Source organism: Micropterus salmoides, unplaced genomic scaffold (genome assembly GCF_014851395.1).
Source record: "Micropterus salmoides isolate LMB-PRFRI ecotype aquatic unplaced genomic scaffold, ASM1485139v1 Ms_hic_scaffold_16, whole genome shotgun sequence".
In the NCBI taxonomy this organism is placed as follows: domain Eukaryota; kingdom Metazoa; phylum Chordata; class Actinopteri; order Centrarchiformes; family Centrarchidae; genus Micropterus; species Micropterus salmoides.
The window spans coordinates 14,523,618-14,546,843 of NW_024040707.1; the positions used below are offsets into that span (position 1 = coordinate 14,523,618).

Genomic DNA, 23,226 nt, shown 5'->3' on the forward strand with positions numbered 1-23,226 from the left:
TACTTAGGATGGTTCCAATAACTGCAAACTTCAGAGTTGAAAAGCATGTTCTGACGTGGCTCTCATGCCTCTCTGCTCCGTGTCTATATTTAGTGAGGTGGATCAGGCTCTCTGACGTCTCATCTCATTAGAACAGTGGCACACAGCTTGTCTGTACAATCAAAAGTCTCTGGGAGTCATTTTCTTGATTTGATCTAAAAATATAAGCTGCATCTTAACAACTGTGAACCTTCCTTGTGTCATCCTATTAAAAAATATAAATAAAAGACTCTCAAAGCGAATTGGCGGATATAAGACAGCTGGTTACACGAGCACTGCTCACACAAAGAGTTTCTAGGCTTAAATCCCCAAAGCATATTGTGTTGCTGGTGGGATAAGGACTCCAATTCAGAAAGATTATGTGGCTTTCATGCATGCTGTACCTTGACAACTGGGAACCAAACACATGTATGTTACAGTAGTGCATGGAATATGTTTTTTCAGACTATCAGATCACTTAATTTGCACTTATGTGGCAGCAGGAAAACTTCATCCATAAAACACAGACACAAACACACAACACACACAGGAGATCAAATGCCAAATGAAGAGAGGTTGTGCTCCCGTGTAATCATAAACTACTGAGACAGAAACAAATGCCAAGTCTAATACTCCGTGGCCAAAAAGCAGATTACTCCCCTTTGTTTTTAATTAAAGGTGTCAGACATACAATAACTCAACTATGGTGGAAGCATCGCGCAGTGGGTCAGCCAACACGTTGTCATGGAAACTCGAGAGTTTCAGGGTTGAAAAGAGGTGAGTGTGAAAGATCTTTAATGAATACCGCACTGTGCTCCCAGTCAGTGTGTGTTTACTGAAGGCTGTTGACCTGAGCAGGAAGCACCTGTTTCCTTGCCAGTGTCTGCTGTGATGCTAAATCAGAGTGAAGACATGTCTCGTATTAATTAGTGTGGTAATGGACAGTCACTATGGGGATTAATAGCATGAAAAACCTGTCATCTACAACTCATTAGTAGATAATGAGAAGATATATAAATCCTTACAGTACAAATTACAAATTAGTGTAATTTGCATAATCATCAGGTTTTTTGAGTGAACATGTTTTGCCCAGTAAAAGTAAAAATGCATTTATGTGAAATGGCCCAGTAGATGACTAATCAGATAACTTACTGTATGACACACATCAAGTCATTCCACTTACAATAGTCAAAATGGTTTTCCAACAGCAACTAAATCCACTTATCCCAAATTTCCTTCTGTAGTGTAATCTTATCTGAAAGCACATCAAGTTCTATGAAACACTGCTAAAAAGTTTTCCTTCCATCACTTCAGTTTAGAGTATAATCGATGGCTAGGAAAGCACATCAGTGGTAATGTTGCTCAGGAAACAATTCCATGTAATAATGTGGTGAAATTGCTTCTTGCACTTGTTTCACCTCTCACAGACAAATTATTTTGGCTCCACCGAAACTTCCAAAAACTTGCTGCACGCATTTTCTGACTGCACCCTGACTGGTTTCCTTGAGAGACATGAAATGATCTTGGTTTACAGCAAAATTCAGTGTGCGAACTATACCATGGCTTTTCGGGGGGGTTCACTTTTTTTTCACTCTCACCGAGGGAGAGGCCGGGGTGGGGGGCAGACTGATTCTTACTGCTGAATCATTAATATCTGCAAGCATGTAGGCCTGGGCAGACTGTGAAAATATCAGGCATGTTTATGTTATTATTATAATAACAAAAATATAACTATTCATATTATTATCATATGTAGCCATTTTGCTACAATTAGGCTTCACACAACAGCTGTTTGTGACCTGACCTTTCTTTTCTCCGTGAGAGGGAAGAATTTTGAAAAGTTGCATGGCGCTGCGGAGAGCCCTCTGCTGCAGTACTGCATGGATCATATGTAATATCCAGCCAGACGGAACGATCACGAACCGTTTACAGTGTGTCGGCCGTACTAGTGACAAAACCCGTACCAGAGAGGGAGTGAGGCTAGATGAAGTCTGACACTCCTGCATTTATGCATGGATCCATGATAATAGAGAAATATATAGAAATTATTGGCAATAAAGCATGCCAATGTCAATATTTTAGAGACCCCCCCAAAATATCACAAATCATGCTTTTAGGGGAGCTGATGTCTTATTTAGGGGAGCTAAGCTCCCCCTGGCTCCCCCGTAGTTCGCACCCTGGCAAAATTGTTATGATGGCTTGTTTGTCGGAGATGACGACATGAGTTGATTTCACGCGCATGTGATGGCAGTTGGTGGTATGTATTACAGTTACCTCCTCCAGTTTGTATGTGATCATAGTGAAAGCTCTGAAGACGCAGTCTGTGGAGCCAGTGATGGTGATGATCCTCTCTGGACAGGAGCCCTCTGAGATGTTGACCCGAGCGCTGCTCTGTGGGGAGAGAGGTCATTAGGCCACTGGCTATATTTTCACTTGTTTAGTGCTTTTTCTTATAATTGAAGAAGTATAATACAGTGCAATTTGATAATATGTACAATTTACTCTGTGCACACATATTTTAATTTCACATACAAAGTGTTATTTATGCATTTGTGGATCTATTTTTACACACACAACAATTTTTGCACATTTGCGGATCATTTCCTGTCAATTTGCAGGTCACATTACATTTGTGACTTCCTTTTTACGCATTTCTGGAATTTTGTCCACTCTGTACCACAGAGATCTGTAAACAGAGATCTGTAAATGTGAGAGCAGTTTATTAGCTACACCAGCAGGTGGCGGTAGCGACATTGCCTCTCATGAGTTGTAAGAATATCCATTGCAGTACCCAGGGTCATCTGTAGGAGACAACAACTTCTGCTTCTGCTGGACCACTGGACTCTACTCAGTCTAATTTTTCTTTACAAGTGTATATAGTTTACTATTGAATACTTTATCATTTATTTAATTTTTTGTTTTCTGTGGGTTACAAATATTGAAGTCCAATAAAATCTTCCATACCAGCCTAGCCGTTTCCCCTTTTTCCTGTTTTTATGCTAAGCTAAGCTAACCTCGTGTCATACCAATTTCTTGAATTACAAGAAAAGGGACTAAACTAATTAAGATATTTTGAATAATAACTTACCATTACAATTACATACATTTATCTGTATATGTAGTATATGTCTTATATACTATTCTAACCCTGACCTACTGAGACAGCAAGCCAGGCTCTGTTGGAAGGCAACAAGATCAGCCTACCAGCACCTCTAAAGCTCACCAATTTACACACTATCAGAATCAGAAATACTTTATTGATCCCTGAGGAGAAATTCTTTTGTCACAATTGCACACTTGTCAAAGGTAGATAGATAAAGAGTATATAAATATTTTTGTTATATATATTTGTTTTATTTAATCCACACAAAAACCAAAGCGTAAAAACAACAATTAGTGGTTTTCCGCAGGGTCACAGTATGTGCCTGACTAATTCATGGCTGAGATCAGTAACTTCCTGGAGTTTCTGGTATGCGGATTTTGACAGAGCCAAGCCAGCTATTTGCCCCTGTTTCCAGCGTGCTAAGCTACTAACTCTACCTTCATATTTACCATGCAGACATGAGAGTGGTATTGATCTTCTCATCTAACTATCGGCAAGAAAGCAAACAAGTGCATTTGCCAAATGTCCAAACTATTTTGTTAATCTTCTTGTGGATAGATTGTTCAAAGTGGCCAGGACACCACTGTTCGGCAAAGCACACACTTGGGTAGGAAGTGACATGAGGTAAAGGAGGTGAGACTAAAAGCTGTACAGCACATCTCTGTAGCTCAGGCTGACAATTCTCCACGGGGCATTGCCCCCGGAAGATAAATCTCCTGCCCTCCTCTCCTTCCAGTTTGTGTCCTTGTATTTCTCTGAGTTGAAGTCACATGAGCAGAAACAGGACAGTGCTCAGCCCTGTGGGACATTTTCTCCAGTCACTCCAGTGAGTCATGCTCCCGCTGTGGCTTTAATGCCTGGGGAGTTAATGACAGGATGAGGCTCATACAATTGGGAAGTAACAAAGGCAATAACTGGCTGGCTGGGTGGATGAATGAATGGATGGATGGCAACCACGGGTGAGTGGTTTATCCAGCAGCTCTGCAAGGCTGCATTGTCCCATGACCTCACTATTCCTCTGTTTATCCTTCTGCCTCATAAAGTACAACATAAAACCTGAGCAGCCAGAGAAAGAATCAAGTGTACCGCCACAGTGTCAGCCTAATTACTTTTTAATACAAAGAGTTAACCAAGCAGTATTAGTTTGGCTGCACCCTTGAGATTTATAAAGAGGGAATGGAGGGGCAGACATAGAAAAAGGAAGTTGTTTTAAGCAGAGAAAGAAAGAGAAAGGGAATTTGGGGAGAGAGCAGCTAGAGGAGGGGTAATGAATGATGGAGAGAGAGGATTTAAATTGAAAAGGTGCCGTTATTGCCCAAAAGGCAATTCGGACAATGTACCTGTCTGCTTTTCAGACTCAAAGCTCCCAAACAGGCAGGGAGAAGTGATCTTTATAATTAACACATGCAAATGCCAGACCAGTGTTAGAGGCCTTCGAAGATTGAATTATGTTTTCTCTTGAGATGAACCATCCAGACTCAAAGACAGAAAAAGCAGAAAATGAAAGAGATGTGGTTGGTTCATGTTTTAGTCTAGGAAACAGGCTAGTGTGCTTATTTCAGCTGTATGACATGCTGACATGCACACAGCTAGTCACTCAAAAACACACTACAACTAGCGAACAGCAAATAGCAAAACTCACTATGCAGAAACTAAATCATGCTAACATTGGTGCAGGTGATGAAAAGTTGCTAAATCATGGACACTTTACCTCTTCTCGTATTCGTTTCACCGTCTCTCCTTTCTAAAAAAGGGAAAATGAAGGACAGCTTTAAACAGAATCAAATGTGCTTTGTTTGAAAAATACTTACATCACAATGTCCCTGACCGCTAAGTGAAATCTGCCGTTTCAAACCACGAGCGTCTGATTGGAATTTCACAGAACAAATTTCAGCTTGAGCTTGAATGTGTAATGTGTTGCAGTGGTGTCCTCTGCGCTGCAGTCTTATACAGATATCAAATACATCTGTGCGTCTGAAGGGGACATACACCTGCTGTAATGGCTGTATATGCAGTGTTTATGAAGGCTTCCTGCCAGGGACAAGAACATTTTGTCAGACTTGTGTCACACGGCACAGACTTGTGTCACACGGCAGCCCATTCTCTGCTGGTTTTTAGATTGCCTCTGTTCACACATTCATGCATCCGCTGACGACTACTTCCTTACAAGAGCATCAAAACACAATCATCTCACATACTGCGCTACACTCTTATTTATGTTACATTCTAGGAAAACTTATTATTTTGTGACTCCGGTGTTGGTCTTCTATTGATGGGAAAGGGATGAGAGGTTTGCCAGATATATGAAGGGAGAAAGGTTTGAAGGGTGGAGTGGCAAGTTATTAGTCCGAGTACTGCAGATCAAGTGCCTCTCTCTGTTGAGCTGCTCAGTGTGTGCCAACTCATATCTCAATTTTTCTGCCTTTCTTTTCGCAATTTGCTGCTAGATATTTTGATTTCTATAACACATTGCAGCGTCCATTGTAACATCTTTCTTTCCAGCACCCTTTATTTCCGGCATTCATTTATTTATTTTTTTCCATGTTCTTTCTTCTATTGATGTCTTTTGTAGGTGTTGTATTACAAGGCGTGATAGCGGAAGCTACTGAAGCACCATAGAACAGCCAGGCCCTTCCTTTACAGACACTAAAATGCCGACAAGGGGCCAACAGTAATATGTCTGTGGAGTTCAGTTTCAACAGGAGGCTTGCAGTCAGTGCACTAATGTTTTTGTTTGATGGATTGCTGTGTTGCATTACGGTTGGTGGTGAGGTCTTAAGAGGGTTGGTTTAAAGCCATTACATTTAAAATGGGAAAGTTCAAAACAACAATTGTCTGTTAGAGGGCTTTGTGCGCTGCGTTGATTTCAAAACAGAATCAAGATGGAGAGGAAAAGTATTCTAAAAAACCTTATTATGAATCCACATCAAAGGAATCAATAAGGCATTTGGCTTAGAACATGGGAAATAACTCTAGATTTACATAAGATTAGACACAGGCATAGCATTTACATCAGCGTCATCTGATAAAGGAATATCATTCTGTTTTTATGAATAATACCTCTATATATATTTATGTGCAGTATTTTGTGTAGTAGTATAAAAACTCTCACCTTTCCTATGATGCTGCCAACCTCCTAAAATACAAGGAAATAAAGGTAATTAACAAACACTGAATACAATTTTGAAAAAGCTTAAACATTTATAATCCTTGTAGTATTTATCAATTCTCTCTCTCCCATCTCTATATAATTTATGAGGCAGTGCTATAGCATGCTCACTCATAAACAGTGTGAGCGGGAGGCTTGTACCTTTCCATGCATGAGCAGTCGTAGTGTTAGGGTCACTCCCAAGCCCCCGTCTCCAAAGTCCTGCTCACAGTTCATAGTGATGTGGGAGTGGCACGCAGGGAGACGCATGAACAAGGCTAATTCGCTGTGTCACACAGTCAAACGAAGGCCAGCGCTCGTTCTCTGTCTCTCCGAGGTCCTTCAGTGCTGCTCTGAGGGGGAAAAGAATAACCGACATAAAAATAAATTGTTAATCATTTTAAAAGATTTGCTCTTTCAGCCTACCGAAGAGATGTGTGAATCGAGTCATGAACACATGCATTCGTGCTTACACACGCACCATTGTTTGCACCCAATATGTAAATCTTGTGCACAGACAGACATAGATAGAAATTCAGTGTCATTATTCACTAAACATTTTGAGCCACTATTAAAACTAATAGCCGTGTTCTAGTTCATTTCTCGGAAAATGCATGCTTGTAATGTATCTAACTGCATTGTCGACTGAATGATAATTCCCAAAGATCAAAGACATTGAAATAGATAGAGGACAAACCAAAGACGAAATCAAACTCATTTATACCATTGAAAGGCCTTTGAAAGCACATGGAAATCAAATATCTCTGTGGGGAACTTCTTCATTAGTCGATGTAATATTGACGGTGATTCATAACAAAGTCATAATACCACTGTGTGTGCAGGATTTTGACCAGAAGCACCGGTGGTGTCAGCAATGTTAAGGCCATCAATGACTAGCAAACTATCTGTGTCTTCATTAACTGACCAGCATGATTTCTGAAATTGGATGCAAAATAAAATAGGACAAAAAATTTTCATTTTAGACAAGCGTATCATGAGATTCATGCAAAGTTAATCAAATTCAATTCGCAACAGTTTTCATAAAACTGAACATGTTTGCAGTTTCTTTGGGGACCAGGTTTTATCTACTCCATCACAGACAGTCGGAGAGAAAAAAACACAGTTATGGGGAGACCAAACAGAATTTATTCACAGACGGCAAATGAGAAGCATCTGCACTGATCCCAGTATGACAATGTGGCAGCGGCTACGTGTGTCAGTTATCTGACATACAGTAAGATGATTATTGTGTGAGTCACCTGGCTGCTCGCAGTCTCAACATGATGTGTATAATTACTTTGTGTTATCATTCATGTTTCCTTTTGATTGATATTTGTTTGTATTTGTCATCGTGGACAGGGGAAGTACACTGAACAAAATTATAAACGCAACACTTTTGTTTATGCACCCATTCATCATGAGCTGAACTCAAAGATCTAAGACTTTCTCTATGTACACAAAAGGCCTATTTCTCTCAAATATTGTTCACAAATCTGTCAAAATCTGTGTTAGTGAGCATTTCTCCTTTCCCGAGATAATACATCTCACAGGTGTGGCATATCAAGATGCTGATCAGATAGCATGGGTATTGCACAGGTGTGCCTTAGGCTGGCCACAATAAAAGGCCACTCGAAAATGTGCAGGTCCATCACACACAAGTTTTGAGGGAGCGTGCAACTGGCATGCTGACTGCAGGAATGTCCACCAGAGCTTTTGCCCATGAATTGAATGTTCATTTCTCTATCATAAGCCGTCTCTAAAGGCGTGTCAGAGAATTTGCCAGTACAGCCAACCAGCCTCACAACCACGTGTAACCACACCAGCTGAGGACATCCACATCCAGCATTTTCACCTCCAAAATCGTCTGAGACCAGCCACACGGGCAGCTGCTGCCACAATCCGTTTGCATAACCAAAGAATTTCTGCATAAACTGACAGGAATCATCTCAGGTAAGCTCACCTGCATGAAATTAAAAGATCAGGAAACATCACTGCAGATCCATCTCACCCCGGACACAACCTATTCCAGCTTCTCCATTATGGTAGGCGCTACAGAGCACTGTATGTGAAAACCAACAGACTCAAGAACAGTTTCTTCTCACAAGCCATCACTCTGATGAACAGCTGATTTCTGACTCACAGTGTCAGGAACAATTCCTGTGCAATAACCCAGAAACTCTGCCTCTAATCAGCCACCTGTTTACTGGCTACCACCTATTATTTATTCATCATTCTCTCGTTCTCTATTTCAGAGCTGTTCATACTGTTCACATTGTCATATTGTATATTATATACACTGTATACCAAATCCTCCTACATCAAGTACATAACACCTGCACATACTTATTTATTCCAGCATCCTTTGCAGTGTGATCCATCGCACTGTGTACATGAGTACATGTATGCATGTATATGTATGTGTAATTTGTCTATAGTGTGTATATTTGTGTCCTCTATACTGTAGCCTGTGTCTGATTTTATTATTGTGTTATTGCATCATTGTATGAGTAAGCACATCATGAACAATGTTGAATTCTAAGTGAAATTCCTCATATGTGTACACATACCTGGCAAATAAAGCTGATTCTGATTCTGAATATTTTCTTTATCGATCAGCTGATTATTCTCTGAAATAATTTTTTTTTAAATAATCACATTTTGATTGATTGATTGATTTTTATTTAGAAGGGACCATGTGTAATTAATAACATAAATGTAAACATTTGATGCATTACACCAGAGTTAGCCTTAGGCTAATTTACATCTGCAGTCCCCAAATACAAATAAATACAAATACATACAATATAAATATCAACATTATTCAAAAGTACACGACATATCAAACATAAAACATCAGACATTGTTTAAGAGCATATATCATGTACTTAATGCCCTTCACTGGCGCACACACACACACACACACACACACACAAACACACACACACACACACACCACATTCACAACATACAATGGTACGCCAACACCCAACCCCTTCTCAACCCTTACGTCAACCCTACAATAAGAAGGTGAATGTGAGTGAAGGAAAAAATTATATTACCCACTGACAAAATGATGGGTGCATTGTTGTGAAAGTTTTAGATGTTTTTTTAAGTTATCTTTAAAGACCCCAAACAAGTCACAAGTTTTTAAATCATCTGAAATTGAAATTTTAAAAACCTACGGTCTTCAAATGTCTTGTTTTGTTCAAAACCCAAACAGATTAAATTTACTCTCACATATATCAAAGAAAACTAGCAAATCCTCACATTGAAGAAGCTGGATCCAGATAATGTTTGGCATTTTTACATAAAAAAACTGAAAAATGCTAACGTCAGCATGCTCACAATGAGTATTCTGGGATCATTAAAGTCATTTGCATACGTCATGTGGGAACCATAAATGTCCACGCCCAAAATATTGTACAAATCCATCTGGTGGATGTTGAGATATTTCACTGAATAAGTGAAAACTTTGACCTGCTGGAAGCGCTAAGGAGATTCAGGGGATCACCAAAGCACTAAAGATTCATCCTCTGGGAACCTTTAATGTTTGAAGAAAAAGATTTTTGCCAATCCATCCAGTAAATGTTGAGATATTTCAATCTGGACCAAAGTGGTGGACCGACACTGCTTTCTAGCGTAGCTAAAAATTACTTAAAGGGGCAATATGTAGTTTTCACCGGCCACTAGCGGTGCGGTTTTAAGATTGATTTAAGAGGTTTGTGCTTGTACGAGTGCTATCTTGAACTCATAAGTGAGCATAATCTGAAACACAACCCCTTTCATTCAGAGATCCCGGAAACACCAGTATGCCGACGGTGTCTTTTCATACAGACATGTTCAGGTTCTGTTACTTCAACGTTCCCGGCTCAGAGGCAGATCAAATCAAACCCCTTTTCAGCTCCGTAACGTTATCTTTCAGACAGCGCAGCCAGCCAGCATATTGGCACAATCCTTCCGGAAAAAAAGGCTGAGTCTGAAAGAACAGGGCTACATCTCGACCCAGTGCCTTCACATTAATAGCAGAATAGTGGCTGTTCCAAGCAACAGAGAAAACAGGCTTGTGGTTTATTTCTAAGTGAGGCTACGGCCCATTGACAGAAAGGAAGTAAAAAAAGTGATAATAAGTATTTCATTGAAAAACTACATAAAGCCCCTTTAAATAATCAATTATCAAAGTGGTTGCCAATTAATTTCGGGTGATTGACTAATAATATCAGTTCTTTACTTTTAACTTTTTAGATATTTGAGGAAAAAACGACATGACAGTGGACTCCTTAATCGTTATGGATCATTTAAACCACTCATATTCAGTAACAACAACACAGTAACAAACTATACTCCCCTTTTTGTCCCATCAAGGCCACTTGTTTGTCTGCCAAGTGCATTCCAACAAGCCTACAGTGCCACTGCAGCAATCCTACTGACTCTGCTTGACATGTGTGTGTTTTTTATAAATCTGCATGCCGTTTGTAGATTTGGTGAGCGATGTGAGGAGATCATGTTTAATAAATGGGTGTTATTTTAGATGAGATCCAAATTCCTGAGAGACTTGTTGTAGGCAGTTTTATTGCTTTTGCTTAGTGTACAAGGCCATCGCTGCTTGGCTGATTTATTTATGCGCTGGCTGCTTGCAAAGACACGTTCAAATGCTCACACACATCCCTCTTAAGATGTCACAGAGCTTGACTGCCTGTATGGGTTTTATATTCCCTCCATGGCCGTGGCACAGTCTGACATGCCAGCCTGTCAAAATGTGGTAGTAAGTGGAGCAAAGTGTCATTTGACTGGATTAGATTGCACCAAAATCAAACTTCCTCTGCTTTTTTTTAGCAAGATGCTCATTGGATTAACTCACAAAATTATCGGTTACAAGCTCATCTCCATACAATTTCCATGAATATCAAAGAAAGCCTCCGGGGGTTGAGATAAACAAAAAAATTAACATTTTACTTCCTGTCAGCCAAAGACTATAAGGCCAAGTAATCATGACTTCGAGCTTGATCTATGCATCCAGAACACATATGTTATCACAGAGCGCATTTGTGCAACCCGTGGACTAACTTCATTATATTCAGGCACTGAAGGGCATGGCTAAAATGTTAGCACTTTATTGCATTAGGAGCTAATGGTTGGAGGGATCATTATGTGCTGCTCTGTGGGTTGATAACAAGGCATGTGCTCTGTCTGTGTGAGGGCGGTGAGCCTCTGTACTCCTCATTTCCAGAATCCCAAGCAGCAGCGTTCCAGGATGAACAGAGCCCCTCTGTTCTAAATTAGACCTTGTAACTCAGAACAGGGAATTAGCAAAGTGAGACTGCAGCGCCAGGCTGCCAAAATACAGTCCGACCAGGAGAAAGAGAGAGAGAGAGGCGGGGAGCTCATCCACTGTCCTGCTCCTCTGCAACTGACTGTGTAACCTTGGTTCTGCTCTGCCTGACTGAATCCAGTATGCAGGAGCTCCTTGTTGCGTTCATCTTTATATACAGTGAATTAAGCATGACTTTGTGAAACCAAATGACTGACACAAAAACAAATTGCCTTAAGAAAATAGCAGCTAAATTTAAATTACAGGAGAATTACGTATTATTGCTATTTGGGTCTTGTATTTGTAGTGAGACAGCTAAAATGAAGTCTGATGTGGTAAGAAACACCAGTGGCCAGACAATCAGATAGGTTGTAAACATGCTAACAGTTAAGCCAGATTATATAAATCAGTTTATTTAGAGCCAACACCAAAAGTAAGTACATGTGAAATGTAATAATCCCTCATTGCCCAGGAAAACTGTGTAGCACAAAAATACTGCAAGTAAAGAAGGTCAGTTTGGCTAATAATTAGCAGTTTGGTCTATCAGTTACTTTGGTCTAGACTAAAATATGTCTACAACTATTGAATCATATTTTCATGGATTGCCATGGAATGGTATACAAACATTCATGTCCCCCTCAGGATGAAATGTAATCACTTTGGTAATCATCTGACTTTTTTACTAGCGCCATCATTACGTCAAAATTTTCACATGTGCAATACTTTTATGTTTATGACCAAATACAATGTATTGTACAGTCTGCAACTGAATTAAATCCAACTTTCTTATGAATGAATTCAGTGAACTCATGAAGGCATGAAAACATGTTGAAATGTTTGATTGTAACATCACCAGGGCTGGCGAATGTTCTCCAAACAAAAAGTCCAAAGTCAGACCAGTCCTTTAACAACTTGATGTTCTATTCCTATCACACTATTATATTATATGAAAGAAAATTAATCTGAAATATTTTGACAATCAATTTGCCGTTTCAGTCCTCTTTCAAGCACAAATGCCAGAATTTTGCTGGTTGCAGCTTCTCAAACGTGAGGATTTGCTGCTTTGCTTTGTCATACAGATAGTAAATAAAATATCTTTTGGTTTTAGACTGTTGGTCAGACAAAACAAGTTATTTGGAGACATCATTGTGGATTCTGGGAAAGTGGGATTTGCGTTGTTTTAAACTACTTTTTGACATTTCATAGACTAAAAGATAATACACTATTCAAAATTTACATACAACTATTGTATGAACCTCACTGATCCTCATCATATGATAACATAAACAATTTAATTTGCTTGTCTGGCTCTTATCAGTACACTGAATCATGCCAAAAACTTCAAAAGTAAGACCCAGCTTATTACCAAATGTAATAAACTGGAATTGTGCTTTAAGATATCCAGAGGTGTGATATTGGTCTTACATCCATGAAGCATACATCAAAGATGTCACGGAAAAAAGCAAGCAGCATACATCCCTTGATAGCAGCCAGCAATCTTTTTTTTTTTTGCAAAGTTTTCAGGCGCGTTCACTCCAGAGAGACTGTCGAGATGAAAAAGGTGTTGTACAACCTGTGTGCCTAGAGGACTGGACACCTGTTGTGACGCAAACATGTCTCTCACATTGGCAAACAGACTGCTCTGGGCCGGCTTAGAGGAAATGAAGATGGAATGTGTACAAGTCTGGTCTCCATGGTGAAACATAGAAGCAGGGTTCCCCTCCTCATATAGTACATAAAGGGGGTCAAGGGTATTGAGTATGCTTGATAAACACACAGAGCTAGAGAGGATAGGGTGTCCTCAGTGTGGACACATACAGTATAGAACAGTAAGTGAGAGGGTGTCAACGTGTGTACACGCGCACCGTAACGGCAAGAGGTGAACACCCCCCCCGACATATACATAGAGACAGCCACATTCACATTCGCTGTGTGCAGCAAAACAAAGCGCACACATTCCCACTTACAGCTGCTGGGATGAAAGCAGCCAACAATTCGCACACACTAACACACACACATATACACAAAAAGTGTCCTGTTGAAACACAAGAGCCGACAGGCTTTGATCTGCTGAGAAGTTCCACAGGAGGCAGCTATCTGTCATGAACAAACTCAAAGTACTGCCATGTTTGAGTACATGGGATGACACAATGAGAGCATCATCTCCTGAGATGATGGTGATGATGATGATGATAAGAAGAAGAAGAATTCAATCACACACTGTACAAGAGGGGAAAGAAATCGAGTCCTCTATTGCGGTCTATTTTCACCAGTGGCCAGCCAGTTAAATGAGATCCTCAGGGAACAAACATGTGTGCACACATCTACACAAGAACACAAACACATGTAAACAAGCCATTTGGAGATTCTGTCTATGAATGTTTTGACTACATACTGTACCTAAGAGTGTGTTGAAGCTCTACATAGTAGATTGGACCAACACAGCTAATGACAGCACATTCAAAAGACCCTGAGTACTTACATTTCAGCAAAATTACGACTTTATGCTGAGGCTTCTTGATAAAATGAACAGTTCTATGTGAATGAAATATTCAAAGAAGTGTTGCATGGTTGGATTGGCTTTACCACATCCAAGTCATGCTAGGATTCATCAGTAATATTGCTTATGAGCCGCATAGTGATTTTAACACTGCTGAGAGAAGACAGTATAAAACTAAAACTGTTGTGCAAATGAAGCATACTTTAAACCTCCTCTCAGACTTTTAAAAATTACATCTTATCCTTGTTCAGCTGTAGCTACTGTGATGACCCAAGCCACACATGGCAGCAGCCAGCAATGGAGAAATGGTACACAAGTTCCCCTCAAATAACCCTACAACTGACCATCATATTTTTGTCCAAATATTGCAGAATTCTGATTGGTGCGAGCAAATATCACTTATTCCCACCTGAACCCTGCACACGTTAATCCACTGAGAAGAGTGGTGGCAAACACTAATACAGAAATCTCTCATATCCTATAACTCTATTATATAACACTTTGACAGGCAAAGCTCACAATTTATAAGTACTTGATTTAGGTATGAAAGGTGTCTCCACCATGGCTGCCCTTCCACACTCTATCCACTGAGATAAAAAGAGAGAAAAGAAGACAAAAAAAGAGACAGGAGGAGAGAGCTTTAGTTGTGAAACAGGAGAGGCTTGAAATTAAAGAGCAGTGTTTCATCTCTCAGCATGTCTCTCTCAGCTCTGTCACATATAATGGGAGGGGTCAGCCCTTGCCGCAGAGGGGACTGTCCTCTCCTATCAGCCCCCGGCTTCATCTGGTGTTAAAGCATAACCGTGTCAGCCTGCAGTGTGAGCCGCCTGTCAACCGCAAGGCCCCAGAGAGGGTTATTAGACCCCTGAGCTGCCTGGTGCTCTTGGAGCCAGATCGGCTTCCCTGCAGCAGAGAGGAGGCCAACAGCCACGTTCGCTGCAGCCACTGTACCTAAATGTGGTCTGACACTGATAAGATTACCCTAAGGCAGTGTTTTTTATCCATGATGTGTTGTGTTGTAAAGAGTGAATAAAACTACAAGATTTCCTACAGGTTGCATTAACAAATCTGACATAAAGTTCCGATGAAAGTTTCTAATTTGAAGTGCTGTGAAAAAAGTCTAGGCATCTTCTAAAACTGTGTGGGATTTCTGGCTGTCATGACAAATTTGGAGCATTATCAAGTTGGTTATTAAATGCGTTTCTGATTTATAACATAATACTGTATCCCCCAAACATATTTTGGAACATATCAGAACTAAAAGTCTCTTATCTACACACAAAAGCAGATTATTTCTCACCATAATGCCAACTGTCATCCCCCGTTCAGCAATGCAATGACAGCTCGGAGCTACAGCATGTGCAAATTATTGAAACAGTTGCATCTGCAAAGTCTATCATCTCACAGACACGAGTGAATCAATACTTTGAGGGCTTCTTCTTGTCATGGCAACTTATAATCATGTCAATCTGCCTGCAGAATCTGCATAATTACGAGTGAATCCAACAGCTAATGAACAGCGGCATAATTGACATTCCATTTTGGCGGTCTATCCTAAGCCATCAGTTTCTGTGACTGTCAGGCTGGAGCAGTGTTTAGTTAGTTCTGGCTCAATGGTCATTATAATATGCATATACAGTACCCTTGAAAGAACATGGACGCTCTCTGAGAAACATACATTGATCAAGTGTTGATGCAGTTGTTTTTACAAAGGATCTTGTCTCCTCATTAGGTAAAACCAAGTTCCTTCCTCCTTCTCTTTATTTGCCAGCAGGGATAAAACAACACAAACGTTCAGATAATGAACCTTACAGGGCCGTGCTTCTGGGCTGTCAATTGTTATCTCCCAAGCGGCTGCTGGTTCCAGGCACTCAGTGACACCGTCCGAGCCTGTATTTACACTGGCTTTAGTTAGCATGGGGACAGTGTGGCCCAAGCCTATATACTGTATACTTGTCATTTAGCTTTCCTTATCTTAGTTTACGTAGGTGGATCATTTTCATTATCGATTAACCTGCTGATTATTTTCTCAATTTGTCATTTTATCTGTAAAATATCAGAAAAAATAGAACTTTACCAGAGTCTTTAGTGAAGTCTTCAAATCCCCTGTTTTATCCAACAATCAGTCCAAAAAACTAATATTTAAATTAGTATGACAATGAAAAGGAGCAAATCTACATATTTAAGAAGTGAAAGTTTTTTTTCCCCCGATTGATTGTCTAATTATTGCAGGTCTATTTCAGTTGCAAACTAGTCTTTTCCATTTTACAGATCTCCTAGAGTAAATTTTGGAAAATCTGGTTTTAAATGTCACATGCTAAAGTGCTGTTTTCATTTGATTAAACAGTTGACTTCTCCAGAGTGTTTATCCCTCTGGATTCAACACTGGAATTTTCTGGTCATTTGCCTTGCCTTGACGTACAATGGCATGATTCTTATTATTAGAGAGCTTCTATTAGGACTGTATATCATTCTGGGGTTTTTTTTGGCATGGGGGGAGAAAACACTTTGGCAGGGTATTAACTCTAGCTTTTATCCCATCCCTCTTACTGGATGAAGGTCACTCTCTCTATCTGCAGAATGACTTTCCTCTCTTTTCTTTCATCCCTGCTTTCCTCCCATCCTCCACACCAGGGCATGAGTCAGAGAATCTGACACCTTAGAGAAGAGAGGAGAGGGAGGAGAAACAGTAGCAATAGAGAGAAGAGAGACAAATTGAGAAAGAAAGAGGGAGAGATGGAGGGACAGTTGGAGCGAAGAGGGACGAGTTGATCGATATCTCGGATAAACAAGTAACATGAGAAGATGCGGACTGGCTCTGGCCTCCGTGACAAGGCACTGTCTTAAAAAAACAGGCAATTGAATTCATCAAAGCACAGATGGTGACCATGACCGTGCTCTGATTTACAGTGTCCTTCATAGTGGCGTACAGTATGGCTGCCAAATCATATTGTTTACATCATCACTACACTTAAGTTAGCCAAGATGCTGCTGTGTTTTGGTACACAACAGTACCATGCGCGTAGCACTGAAACTACATATTACATAAGCTCCTCAACAAACTGAGCACAAACCCAAAAATAGTGCAGTCCCTGTTAAATATTTCAGGCACTCGGCAGCTGAAGGGGGGGATAAAACGCTTCGCTTCTTCTTGGTCGCTATACAAAAACAGACACACACACACTGATGCAGATGGCCAATTGAAAGAAAACCTCCATTTAGTGTACTGTAGAGCAAAGCGGATTACTGTCACGAAGGCAGTCTTTTAGCTTATTCGCTTGATATACAGCACTTCCTCCCTGGAGTCGCATACTTAGCATACACCTATCCTTTTTCTTTTCTTTTTCTTGAGTCACTTTCTGTTCAGTATACACAACATGAAAGCTGCTCTTTAAGTGTAACTTCTGAACTAAATAAATCACGCTCATGAGACTCTTTGAGAGGCACAACAGGAGAGTCATGGGGCCTGCTGGGTCAATCGTCAGAGCTCAACACAGTGCTATCTTTTCATAGCAGGGACAGCCCGCAGCTCTGTCAGCCACAGGGTCAGTCTTAAGAACAGCAGCGAGGGTCACACATTCTGTTTCAGGAGAAAGACTCTCTTCATATCAGAACATGAAGGTTCTAAACAAAGCAATCTACACTGCATATTTGCATGGCTGCCGGATCACAAATCAATAAGCATTCATGTGACTTTGTTGCATGCCTCTCTTCATGATAAACCACAAGGATAATGAACTCGGTAGCACAAAATCTATTTCGACTGACAAAGCTGGAAAAGAGGGAGTTGAGTCTCAAGAGCGTGTAGTTATTAGATAGCGACAAGCACAGGTTAATTGCTCAAATGCAGGTTAATTGCTACAGGGGATTTATCTCAAATATTGGAGAGTAAATTAATTTGTATCACAACAACGCTCCTGTGACAACAGCATCTAAATGAATGCCTGAGTGAAGATGATGATACTGATTTACCTCGTAAAACGTGGAGCCCGAAAGCACCACAAGTTATTACAGGTTTTAAGTCGATGTGAATGACGAATTTGATATCAGCATAAATCAGCATGCAATTCAAGATGTTTTGTCAGTCTGCTCCCTCGTGTTGTTGTTGTTGTTTTTGTATTCCCCTCGTCAGTAAAAGGTGAATAAAGTATATCTGTGCAAAACTGTTTAATAGGGTAAAGCTGCTGCACTGGGCTGCATATTATTGATCACTGCAAACTAAAACTAAGCATTGCGCCTTCCCCTCCCAAACCCCTTCAGTCTGCCAGAACAGCATCTTAGTAGATGAGAGGGATTATTGGCAGTTCCCAGACGTTGGAGCAGCACGTGTCAGGTCTGGTTTCTGTTATTTATGAAGCCTCTCGGCCCCAGCCCTCACTCTGCAGCAGAGATGCAGGTGGGGTTTCATTATTGAAGATGCTCTTCCACTTCTTATTAGATCTCTGACTCTCAGACTGCATTAAGGGATTGCAGTTTGGACAGAGACTCAGTAATACATGATGGTCTGTCTTTGTGGCCCCTGGAGTCCTTCTAAAAGATAACTGTGCATCTCACATCAGCCAAATTGTTTGTCCTATTCCCTGTTCCCCTTTTCAGGAATAAAAAGTATATATCTGCACCCAAACAAGACTTCACCGCACACACACAGAGGAAAATTCTATTCCTTATTGATCTCCGTGCTTGGGAAGATAAATCTGAATCATGTTCTGCTACTTCTTCAGTTAAACAGTCATACAATGCATTGCCTCCAAATGAATTCCTCCAGGAGCAGCTTACAGTTACACCCTACGTGCAATTCTCCAATTTTGTCATATTTCTCTTTTGTTTGTTTCACACTGGAGGTGCACATACAATATTCATAAGCATCTCCAGGCAGCAAGAACCATGATTTCCTAAATCAATCAGCTGTCAGATGCTGTTTTTATTGATTTATTTGTGAGAGTCTAAAGACAATAGGTCTCTTGTGTATTAAATGGACCTGTTGTGCTAAAGTGGATAAATATGGGCCAAAATATGCAAAACACATGAGTGTTAATAACACTGGACGTGGAAACAGGACATATTTTCATTCCAGTTATACAAATATAAAAATCAAATCGTGTTAAAGCCTATGGTATGGTAAATTAAGATTTTGAGAAGCCTGTTTGTACCCTATACACTAAATGAACCTAATTCTTAAAATGGCTGGTGTTTACTGGCTGTGAAGTGTGTCTAGCAAACAAAATACAGGATATATCTGGAAACTGTGTGGACAAATAAACATAACTGTCTGTTTAAGAGTGTCTACAACTACTTACTTCGCCAAATCTGACCCTGATTCCTATATCTAATAATAGAATTGCGTAAAACATGCCCAACAGCATAACATCTGCATGTGAATTTGGTTTTCATCTGGGTAAGGTTATCAAGACCTTTTCTCTACCCAGTGTAAGAATAATGTAATTAGGCGTCTTCGTGAATAATGGTGCTGTCACGCACACTCGCTGCCTCAGCACCGAGCTGGCGCCCACACTACTGGACTTGTTGAGAATGACCACAGTGTTCAAGACTGGCCTGGCCAACGCGGGGTCCACTTTCATTATCATAAAATCCGTACACACACAACAGACCAATTGTCCCCCCCAGTCTGCTCATCTGGGGACTTTCTGCCATATGCTGGATTTAACGACCGAGTTAGTTTATGGCTTCATTTATTCAGCACCAGTATGAGATTTCACCACTCATGTGAGTGCGCCCGAGCACAAACACAGGACACTGTAGTAATTTAGAGGGACAGTTATTATTTAAACAGTTAAAGTGGCCTTTAATTCGGTGATTGCTCATTAACAAGAGTTTGTAGGTTAAATTAAAAAATACACGTCTGTCTTTTTCGTATAATAATGAGGAATAAGACTCAAAATTTGACACTGGATAGCGATAAAGACTGTCGCCTATTTGATCAAAGCTGTGAGTTCCAAGTTGGAGAAGTGAGAACATGCTGTCCAGAAACATGCCTTTCCAAATAATAATAATAACAATAATAACAATAATATTAATAATAATAATTTAAGCCTACCTGTTTTCATGTAAGAGGTCGCAGGCTGCAGTATCCCCATGGAACTGTGTTGACCGGGCTTTGTATCCACATAGAGTCCAATGACACGGACGTGTAGTGCGGACTGTCCTCCCGGTGTGTCAGCAGACTGGAGTGCAGGGCGCCTGTGCGCTGAGGAGGGCAGACACACACGCGCACAAACACACGCACACACAAAAACAGATGCAGGCGGCGACCACCCCGCTCACCCTGATCACAATTAACCGAGGCAGCCCGTGGGAGCGAGCCGAGTGCTCCCTGGGTAAAAAAAAGTCCTTCAGCTCAGCTGGCTTCAAGCCTCCAGTAGCCTACGTTCGTATCTCCGCCTCGGCCGGTGCGATGTGATCCTGTCCCCGCAGGACCTCAACTGGGAGCGCAGCACGCTTCTCCCTGCGCGTATCACCGCAGATTGACTCATTCAAGATCTCTAAGCCTCTGCAGCGGTGTTAAATCATAGCATGACCGGGGAAATTACATCTGCTGAATCAATCAGACTGTTCAGAATGGTGCGCCATTATCATGTCTCAATTACCCTACAGTAGTGAGTGCAGAAATTGATAGGGCCTAACTGGGTGGCCATTTACATTCTTCACGAAACATCTGCTTTTAACACCCCTTTAAACTCCGGTTAAGTGACAGTCACCCTTTAGAAATTGCCACAAGTGTTAACTGTCAGGCTGCAGCCAACAAAACATGTAGATCTAATAAGAATCTTGAGCAAAATTTTCTAATGTATAGGCCTGCAATACAAAATTATTTTTTAAATGAAAGTTGGGGTCGCAAATGTAATTGGTATTGCCTTTTGAAGTTTTTGGTGTGTATGAGATCAGTGACTTTCTCTCACAGTGCGCCATCTAGTGTATTTAGCTCGGTTTTGCAATTGTTCATCATATCACATTACTGCAAGTTTCTGAAAAAATGGGAGGCATATTCATGGATTTATGTTTTATTATTTTTATATAATATTATTCATCCTTAGGGTGGTAAAAAGAAAGTAGACCGTTCTAGAGTCTAGATCCTCTCTGCCCCTGCCTGACCTTGCACAGGGTCTGGATTGCCATAGCCTTTTTGTAAATTATAGTAACCGTATAAAGTGCAGGTATCTTTAGCAAGTCGCTGATGTGTTTTTCCTTTGAGACATGACGGAACAAACAACGTTGAAGGGACAAAACATTTTGAATCATTCCGGTTCTCTCGCTAAACGTGTCTGGCTCATTGACAGTGAAAGAAGACATCTAGACAGCTCCCACTGCTCCAGTGTGAAGGAGGGAATGTGTGGGTAATTTCAGAGCATGACATCTCCATCTATTTCACAAATGATCTCAGTTGTTTCTCAGGTGCCTCTCATTCACAGCAAACAAATAAATAAGTAATGCAGCGTGTGTGTGTGTGTGTGATTATTTATCACTGTTGAACATTTTTACTACTGTAAGCTGTTTCATTGCCTGATGGTGACATTTTCTCTTGGCTGGGAGTCAAAATAGAACTGCACTACAAAAAGTCAATAAGATCATGAGTGGGAAAATACGTAGATATTTACAGCAGATACATTCATACAGTTTGTTATCGTTATTAGCATTTTATTTCCCAAATTTATGATGAGAATCATGACGTCGGGAGCTGCTGGGTTTCAGCACATTTTAAGCACTTACAGGGTCACTTTTGAGACAAAAGACATCCAGTTATCTGTTATGATTACCCCAACCCTAACCCAATCCAGTGCCACTGAGTGAATAAAGCCATATTAGACACTAACCTTGACGGAAAACACATTACAGTATGTCTTTTGACAGGGTCACATAACTTTAAAGCAAGCAATAGAATGACAATATGGCCTTTTATTGTTTAATCCGTCACCAGTGCAAAGGCAGCTCCAATGGGAGTTTCTACACAAAGGTGCCTATGAATCAAGCACTTAACCATATAACAGCTTGAAGCAATGACTTGCTATGGGTCCATCGGATCGAGTGACAGAGCGAGATGTTGTTTTTCAAACAGTAGGAGGTGCTGTGTGATTTCAAATCTATTGTGGAAAGACAGGGCACTTTGTTAAAAATGCAACCACCACTAGGGGTCTATGGGTCAGACCGCTTCCAGCCACCTGTCATGGTGATATGGCAGCTAAGGTGCACTGTGGAATATGACACAGCCATCAACTGGGAGAAGGAATTGTGACTGCATAAATACACGTGCCACATGTAATGCAGGGATATAATTAACACAGTCAGATCTGCAGTAAACAGTGGTTGGACATGCTTACAGAGCACACACTGCACTAGGTGTGGGATTTCTTAGGAATGAATTAGTTTTCTTCCCTACTATGTGTGCAAATGTTTTATTTCTGCAGAGTGTAGGCGTGAGGGTAATAGAGAGAGAACTATGTGTTCATTTTGGTTTAATTCTGGTTTTTGGATTCACTTTTCTGTGACTGAACCACACCACATATGTGTCTGAATTTGGATAATTTCTCATTTAGTTTGGTTAAGCCTAAATGCTTGCCTGTGTCATTTCTTTAATCAAATCGAGCTGTAAATTAGACAGTGATGTCAAATTCACAAAAGCCTAGCTTGCGCTGAAATTAGGCACGGTATACAGACCCCCATTTTGCTTCAGCAAACACAATGTATATCATCCCTGCTTGTCTGGGAGCATTCAAGCTTAACAAATACCTCTCATTCTAAATGGTACTGAAAGAACGAGAGATGACACCAGGGCAACAGCTACAATTACTCAGCTCTGGAACGTCTCTCTCTTCTTCTCTCCAATCCTCTCATGCACAAGCAAACATGGCTTAACATTCTCTGCATTGGATTTCACGCCATTTCTTAACTTCGTCCTGACAAATGGTGATTGAAGACACATTCTGATTTTGTCTGCTTCCACATGCCAGAGCTCACAGTAGGCATGCCTTTCATTACAGTAACTTCTGCAGTCGCTTGATCTTCTTGAAAGCTGCAATCGTCTTTGATTCCCTCTCAAGCAAGGAGCAATGGTTTGACATCTCTGTTTTATTTAATGTTTACTTTATCAAACATAAAATAGATTTCTCGTATAAACTTAACAACAACTTTCTTTA

General features: G+C 40.5%; 1 protein-coding gene across 1 annotated transcript in view; it reads right to left on the reverse strand.

Annotated features, from left to right (window-relative positions):
• LOC119905978 (poly(rC)-binding protein 4-like) overlaps positions 1-20,482 on the reverse strand; it is a 40,169-nt gene extending 19,687 nt beyond the window's left edge. Inside the window, exons 1-5 of the mRNA XM_038723430.1 lie at positions 20,133-20,482; positions 6,432-6,622; positions 6,234-6,257; positions 4,833-4,865; positions 2,293-2,409 (exon numbers count right to left, since the gene is read on the reverse strand). Of these exons, the coding sequence (XP_038579358.1) occupies positions 2,293-2,409; positions 4,833-4,865; positions 6,234-6,257; positions 6,432-6,539 (282 nt within the window). The 5' untranslated portion in view covers positions 6,540-6,622; positions 20,133-20,482. The remainder of the gene's footprint in view (positions 1-2,292; positions 2,410-4,832; positions 4,866-6,233; positions 6,258-6,431; positions 6,623-20,132) is intronic.
• Between the last annotated feature and the right edge of the window lie 2,744 nt (positions 20,483-23,226).